The sequence below is a fragment of the Pithys albifrons genome, chromosome 11, assembly GCF_047495875.1.
Source record: "Pithys albifrons albifrons isolate INPA30051 chromosome 11, PitAlb_v1, whole genome shotgun sequence".
NCBI lineage: Eukaryota > Metazoa > Chordata > Aves > Passeriformes > Thamnophilidae > Pithys > Pithys albifrons.
In genome coordinates, this window is record NC_092468.1 from 5,992,900 (window position 1) to 6,000,273 (window position 7,374).

General features: G+C 46.5%; 1 protein-coding gene across 2 annotated transcripts; it reads right to left on the reverse strand.

Annotated features, from left to right (window-relative positions):
* Positions 1 to 1,523: 1,523 nt before the first annotated feature.
* ADIPOQ (adiponectin, C1Q and collagen domain containing) lies at positions 1,524 to 6,978 on the reverse strand. 2 transcript variants are annotated; one of them, XM_071566759.1, is made up of 3 exons: positions 6,736 to 6,978; positions 3,737 to 3,956; positions 1,524 to 3,327 (listed from the first exon to the last, which is right to left on the reverse strand). In XM_071566759.1, exons 2-3 carry the CDS (start codon positions 3,948 to 3,950, stop codon positions 2,801 to 2,803), a joined length of 741 nt encoding a protein of 246 aa, XP_071422860.1. In that variant the 5' UTR covers positions 3,951 to 3,956; positions 6,736 to 6,978; the 3' UTR covers positions 1,524 to 2,800. The 2 variants fall into 2 exon arrangements, with proteins under 2 accessions (XP_071422860.1, XP_071422859.1); XM_071566758.1 differs by having other exon boundaries at positions 3,737 to 3,981; positions 6,736 to 6,975.
* Between the last annotated feature and the right edge of the window lie 396 nt (positions 6,979 to 7,374).

Genomic DNA, 7,374 nt, shown 5'->3' on the forward strand with positions numbered 1-7,374 from the left:
AGAGTCCTGTGCCTCGTGGGGTAATTGCTGGCCATGCCCAGCTGCTGCTCCTGAAGCTTGCCAGCACGTTTTGCTGGTTGAGACTCCCATGCAGAACCTGGCAGGGACTGGGCAGTCTCAGGAGGTGAGAACAGACGTACTAAGGGCAGCTTCAGGCTTTTACCCTGGCTGCAGAGGGGCAGAGATGTGTTTGCTGAGAAGGGAGTGAGCCTCTGTTGGGAACATTTCCCTTAGAGGGGAGCTGGGAGGGGGCTGATTGCTTCTCATGGGATACAAAGTGGTTTTCTGGGTGAATGGAGACTGAAACTGGGATTTGGTGCCTGCTAGGAAGGTGTGAGTCTCATCTGAGCAAGAATCTTATTGATTTGAGGTGGAATACTTCATAAACTAGTCCTGACCCCTAAAGGGAGGGCTTTGACCCTTGTTTCCATGCAGCTTGTCTTGTTCACAACCTGCTGCCTGGGCTGCTTAGGCGGGGGGCTGGACCGTGTGCTGGGTTTTGAGGTGCCTGCCTGGGATGCGCATGAGCAATGCAGGTACCTCATGGAGCATCCCCGTTGGAGCTGGGAGGAGGGCGGCCTTGCACTCCCACCCTGGTGTGAGTATCGTGGTGAAGCTGCAGTTCAGCATTTGTGGCTGTGAGAAGGGGAAGAGTCAGTACACAGAACAGCAGTGCCTTCATGGCTTTCTTTAAAATTTCTCCTCAGGTCTAAGCCTCTGAGTCCTGGTGTACAGGATAAAGCTCTAAGCGTGTTTGCTCCTGCTGCATGACAGCAAAGAAGGGAATAATTTGTTTTGGCTCCTTCTCAGGAAGTAGTCTTTAAAATAGTATTGCCTCCTAGTGCTTATCCCAAATGTCTCTTAGCACCCTGGCTGTTTCAATTTTCCCTGCCTGCTGAAAATCCACCTGAAAATGAAAAAAGCATGAAAGCTCTGACTTGCTCCTTTCAATTTAAGCTTCTTATGTCATTTGATCCAGCAAATGCTGCATTTTTAAATCTCTTTTTGTTTATGGATGAGTATTTTTGGGGTTTGGGTTTTTTTCCCTTTGCCTTGTTCCCTTCCCATTAACTCCCACAACAGGAGCAGGGATTTCCCCAGCTCTTTGAGTTCAGCATGACCAGACTCAGCATCAGTTTCACCCTTGCTAAATCTGATGTGCTTGAAGCCTCTGGGGCCAGCATGGGCCCTCACTCTGGATGGCCACTCAAGGTGGATTCAGCCAAACTGGGTTTGGGGAAAGAGTCTGGAAACCAGAGCTCATCTTATCCAAAAAGGTGACAATGCAGTGTAAGGTGGTAAGATCCTGAGGCCTTGATGAAAGTAAGAGCATGGAGTATTTTTTGGGAAAGCAAAAGGGGGGGTGAGGGGGGGGGGTGGGGGGGTGTCCCTATGTGTGCCAGCCCAGGGTGCCCTCACCTTGCTGGAAAATATATATTTTCCTGGGCTGCTTAGTGAGGTCAGGATTGTATCCCTTTCTTTAAGTCCCTCCCAATGATTCACACAAAAATCAGGGAACATAGTACTGAGAGAGTATTTTATTGGTTTTTATTTACAGTGTGGTAATTCACTAGTGTGGAAAATGCTGCTGTTAGAAGTAATTTCATATGAAGCTCTTGCTGGTGTTTTGTGCTTGTAATAATGCATGAGCTTTGATCTGTGTTAGCTTGTTCTGAAGCTTAGTAATAGGAGTCTTCTTTGAATGTATCTGAGAAACCATCAAATCCTCTTTTAGCTACAAGTCAGGCAAGCTCCTAGGAGAGCAGTTTGATGGGATTGCTTCTAATTCCAACCTTTATACTCCTCTGCTGTTAAAGTAACCTTGCCCAGAGCTGGGGCAGGCCCTGGGGGTTCATCCTAGGAGCCCACTCCACATGGGAGGCTTCACCACCACCTGAAGTTCTGAGCAGCTGGTGGGGAAACCATTGGTTATGGCACACTTAGAGCGTGGTAAGTAGCACAGTTAATAGATCTCAACTTCTGAGTGCACTTGGGAGCTATTCAGAGGGTAGATGGGACAGGATCTGTGTGGCCAACAAGTCTGTGATCACCTTGGGACCCCCAAAGCCCCTCGGTCAATGGGCTGCTCTTGTGTGGCCTCACTGGTGTTCAGAAGGCTTTTCAGATAAATCACAAGAGAAGATCCCTGCCCTAAACCAGCCTGCTGTTTGCATTAGAGATAACAATAGGGGTAAACATAAAAGGAAAGGCAAAGGATTAAAATCAATGGAAGTTGATAATCTGAGTATATGCAAAAATCTGGGCTAAAGAAGGGAGACAACAAACCATGGGTGGAAGTCAAAGGCCTAATAAGACAGAGAGTTGTGATGGAAAAAAATGGAGCCATCTGTTCCAGATAAAAACTAGAGCAATCTGCTTTTACAAATAGTTTTCTTCTTCTACTTAAATTTTAAAATGCTGGCTAAAATGTCTGCCATTGGTTTAAATGGATTTAGGTGGTTAAAAAAAGGGAAATTTTGTATGTTGTATTTAAATTTAACCATTTTTTTCTTTTCTCACTTAAAAAAAAAGATTAAACCATGTTAAGAGGTACTTTTTCTTTATATGGCAGGAGTGGTGTTTGACTTTGGGCTGAGCTTTGGACAAGGAGAACAAGAGCAGAGCTCTTGATCCCATGGAAGTATTTGTACAATCTCACAGAGATAGGGTCCACCCTTGGCAATCGTTTTCCCTGCAAAAGGCAATTTTCTGGTGAATACATTATAGCTATAGAGCCAGTGCCCCAGGTCACTGCCCAGGGTTAAACCACCTCATCCTTTTCAGTGCAGCACCCCCTACACTAATAGCCATCTGTGTCTGGGTACAGGAGGAAGCCCATGAAAGTAGAATCATTGATGTTGTCAGCATAGAGGCCGTTGTTGTCCCCATTCCCATGCACCTGAAGCCAGACCTCATCCCCAGAGCTGAGGTGCAGCAAAACAGAGCCACTCGCTTGGTCAACGTTGTTGTTCTGAAACTGGTCGTAGGTGAAGATCATGGCCTTGCCATTCTTATAGAGGCTGACCTTGACATCCTGCAGGTAGACCGTCAGGTGGTAGGCAAAGTAGTAGGTGCCAGCGACGTTGCAGAGGAACTTGCCAGTGCTGGTGTCGTAGTGGCCCTGCTCGTTGTAGAAGATCTTGCTGAAGCGGATGGGGACGTTGGGGGCGGGGGGTCGCTCCGTCAGCCCTACGCTGAAGGCAGAGTGCTGGGCAAAAGCAGCATCACCCTTCTCCCCCTTCTGCCCCCTGAATCCAGGAGCTCCAGGAGGTCCTGCCATCCCTAGGTTTCCTGGTGTGCCTGGAAAACCTCTGGGACCTGGTTCACCTGGGGGACAGAGAGGGGACTGGGAGTTGGGTTTACACTGACGGCAGCTGCTACCCACCATCCCAAAATGCAGAGGGGGCTGTGGTGTGAGGATCTGCTTAGGAGCACAGAGCTGAGGAAAGGCTCAATGACCTCAACAGTGGCCAAGAGCAGAGTCAGTGAGTGGAAAGCCTGCTCACCACCCCCACCCCTCCCCTTGCCTATGTGCAGACCTGCTGAGACCAGCATGTCTGAAAAAACACCAGACCAAACTCTTTGACTTGGGTTTTAGAATCTCCATTCCAGGAGATACTCAAAGGTCATCTGGACAAAGATCAGGCATGAACCCACCAGACATGAAACCTGTTGGGACTGTTGCTGGGGCTACCTGTGGACCCCAGCACCAACATACTACCTGTTTCTCACCAACCTGGATCTCCTTTTTCTCCCTTTAGTCCATCCTTTCCATCTTTCCCATCCCGTCCAGGGAGCCCGTTGTGGCCAGGGTAGCCAGGTGCTCCTCCCATCCACTTGGCACACGGCATTTTGGGGTCAGGCTCGTCATCCTCAGCAGCTGCCTCTGTGCAGTGGGGGGCCACCAGCAGCAACAAGCACAGCAGGAAGCTTGCTGGGTCCCTCATCATTGGTTCCTGATGTGGGCGATCACTTTGTTAACTTTAAAGATTAATAGGGCAAAAAAAGTGAACAAAACCTCCCTCCTGAATAACAGAGAGGCACAGAAGGCTAAGGTTTGAGTCAGCACATCTGAAGTAAAATAGTTCTGCTCTCCCCAAGGGCTCCTCTGCATCCAGCATGGTGCTGGTGGGAGCTCCATGAGCCAAGCTGGGATGGGCCTGTGAGAGCACCTCCAGTGCAGAGAGGAGCAAACACCAGTTACTTCTCCAGCACTCACAGGCACAGATGTTTCAGGACTGAGCATGGCAGATGCCAGAGTATCTGTGGCTGATCTCTGTGCATAGCTCTGCTCAATTAACAATACACCTTGACTCCTGCCTGGGTGAGTGAGCAGCTGATGGAAGGTACAGATCTGGCGGAGCCTGTCTCAAACCCTCTAAAGCCTCGAATCTTGGCAGGTGGTTTGTCACTGTGTGCACAGCCCACTGGCCTGGGTTTACCTAATGTGAACAGAAACCACAGCCAGGCTTCCAGCTCCTCTGAGCCACTATATGAAATTGTGATACTGTTTTTTTTCCACCTAAATTATGTATTTTGTTTAGGGGAAGACAAGTTGTGTAGTCTTTAGGCACTGTAGGGTTGTATCTATCTTTAATCTAGTTGCTTTGCTGCTCAGAGCAATTAGTGTGGCTGCCCAAAACCAGGTCGGTGGTGACACCCTATGGCCACCCCGGCTTTGTCTTGATGCTCCCAGAAATCAGTGGGAACATGTGGGCTTAGGTCAGGCTTTTAGGACACAGATATTTAAAAATGACCATTGTGTGAAACTGCTCCCTAGGCAGAGTTTATACTCTGGAATAATAAAGGTATCCTGTTAGGAACATTTTAAGTGGCATAATAGGCAATAAAAAGTGAGGAACAGCATGGCCATTAGAGTCCCTTAGCTCTGTAATTTCCAAGAAAAATAATATTTCAGAGCAATTCCTTTGTAGGGTTGATTTTCCTAGGCAAGCTATTTAAATGTCATGTTTTCAAAAATGTCTTATTAGCTCTTGTGTAAATGTTTCAAGGAAAGCTGAAGAAATGTGCTGGGTTTAGCTGAGGTAGAGTTAATTTTCTTTGTAGTAGCTTGTATGGGCTGTGTTCTGGATTTGTGCTTAACACAGGGTTGATAACAGAAGGAGGTTTTTGTTACTGCTGAGCAGTGTCAAGGCTTCTTCTGCTCCTCACCCCACCCCACCAGCAAGAAGTCTGGGAGTGCACAAGGAGTTGAGGGGCGACATAGCTGGGACAGTAGACCCCAACTGACACAAGAGATATTCCATACCATACCATACCTTATGGCAAATTTATATGCTCCAGCTGCAAGCCAGGAGTAAGGTTGACCTGGCATTAAGCAGAGGGACCATTGTCCCACCCTGCCTGGGTCTCTGCTGGCTCAGATACATGCAGGTACCCCTCCAAAATCAGCACAGGCTGTCTGGGGACATCTAACTGCACTAAAACATGGTAGCAATCCAGAAAAATCTGCCTCAAAATTACATTTCTTGGGCAGTGTGTTGCTGCTTTTGTTGGGGTTAGTTCTGCTTTCCTGTAATCATTACAAGTTTAGCAGTGTGCCCCAGAGCCAGGTCTTCTGCTGGTGCCAAATAAACCCCTCCTATAAGGTCACAAACCATGCAGGTTTGAGGAGCCCAAAGCAGGGCTGCAGGAAGCTTTTCTGACAGCTGCCTGGCCAGCTCGCTCTGGAAAAGAACTACTTCTATCGCTGCAGTTTGACTCAAGCACAGGTGGTTTGCTTGTTTTGAGAAGCTGAGTAACTCTCTGGCATAAGTATATCTTAAAAATGGAAGGTCTTAAGCTGTGTCTGCTAGCTCAGTTTAAACTCTGGTTTAGCTGTGACATCCCTTTACTCTGTATTTTCCATTTCCTTTTGGTTTTCCATCTCATGCTCAGCAGTGCAACATGAAATAATCTGCTATATTTGAATGTGTTTTGGACAAGAAATAGATGAACTGAGTACTGTTGGTGGCTTTCATTTATTCCCTTAGCAGCTACAATATTAAAAGCTCATATGCATTACATGAAGATTGTTCATTTACCAGCAGAAACCAGAGTATCATCTGTAAGAACAATGTCATTCCTAAATGCTATATAATTATTCAAATAATTATTCAGAATTTAAATTTCAGAATATATATATTTCAATATTGTATATTCAAAAACTTCACACTTTTCTGTGCAAAACAAAACTAAAAACCCGTCTGTTTTCCCACTGTGGTATTTTCCTCAAAGGGTATTAACCAGGGCTTTGGCTTATGTCACGCTTTTTTCCTTTTGTAATTACTCGTAGCATAGTTTTTGCTGATGTTCTAGTGGTCATTTGCTCCAAGGAGCTCGGATTTTAAATCTGGGTAGGGCAGGTTTCTGATGAGGGAGTGATTTGACTCAGGCAGATGTGGGGCAAACCCAATCTTTCCTGGAGTCTTTGAGGAAAGAGGTGAATTGAAAGGTGCCTGTGCAGTACCTGCTGTTATAGCCATGTGGCTTTTCACTGTTGTTACTGACTACTTTTTGATTTAGGAGTTTTGTTCTCTAAATAGTGTTTCCAAAAAGGGGAGTATGAATCTAATGGAGATCAGCTATTCTTGGTTTAAAATACTCTCTGGCTATTCTGAGAATAACCCTAAGAAAGGAAACTTCTTGCAAACAGAAAAGTCTGTCTGTCTGATGCAGCCCCAAAGAAGAGAAAATCCCAAACCTAGTAAGAGGAAAGAAAAAAATCATGCTTACCAGCTGCCTTGAGTCCTAGCTGGCTTGCTGCAGTCTCTTTAGAGAATGAGGTCTGGCTATCGCATCGCTATCCCCAAGGGCATGGGGAGATGTCAGCTCAGACACTGCCTTTTCCATTTGCCATTGCGCATGCTGACCTAAAAGTTGGGTTTTTCCATTAATTTTTCCTGGACATCACTGAAGTTTTGGACCACTTGGGATAGCTTGTGAAGATAGCCTTACAGGGAAAAGATGGGTTTCAGAATTGGATAGGAACTGGAAGAGCAATGGTTTGCTGGAAAGCCTGTGTGACCAGAACGCTGCTTGACCAGGGCTGGGCTTCTCCAGCACAGGCTCCTGCTGTCTGCACATTGGAAAATGTTGTTAGCAGCTGATGGAGAAAGTGTGTCTCCAGTCCTGCAGTAATGCACTCACATGGTTTTTTCAATGTGTTAGTAAATGAATTATTGTGTGACAAGTTTTGGCTTCTCCTTTTAACTACAAGAACCACTCCTGCCTGGAGACTCCTGCCTAACCAAAGAAGGGCAAAGCTGCTCAAGGGGAAAGGCAGCACTGGGGGAGGGTTTCTTCTTAAGGAAGCCAAGCATGTGCCATAGCTATTGTAAATAATTGGAGTAATATCAGCCCTATGGGTGTCTT

What these genes read in the sequence shown, in the direction of transcription:
- ADIPOQ (XM_071566759.1), bottom strand. Translation starts at nt 3,950, where the DNA reads ATGATGAGGGACCCAGCAAGCTTCCTGCTGTGCTTGTTGCTGCTGGTG. An exon ending in GGGAGAAAAAGGAGATCCAG is followed by an intron (nt 3,328 to 3,736) that starts GTTGGTGAGAAA and finishes TCTGTCCCCCAG; the next exon opens with GTGAACCAGGTCCCAGAGGT.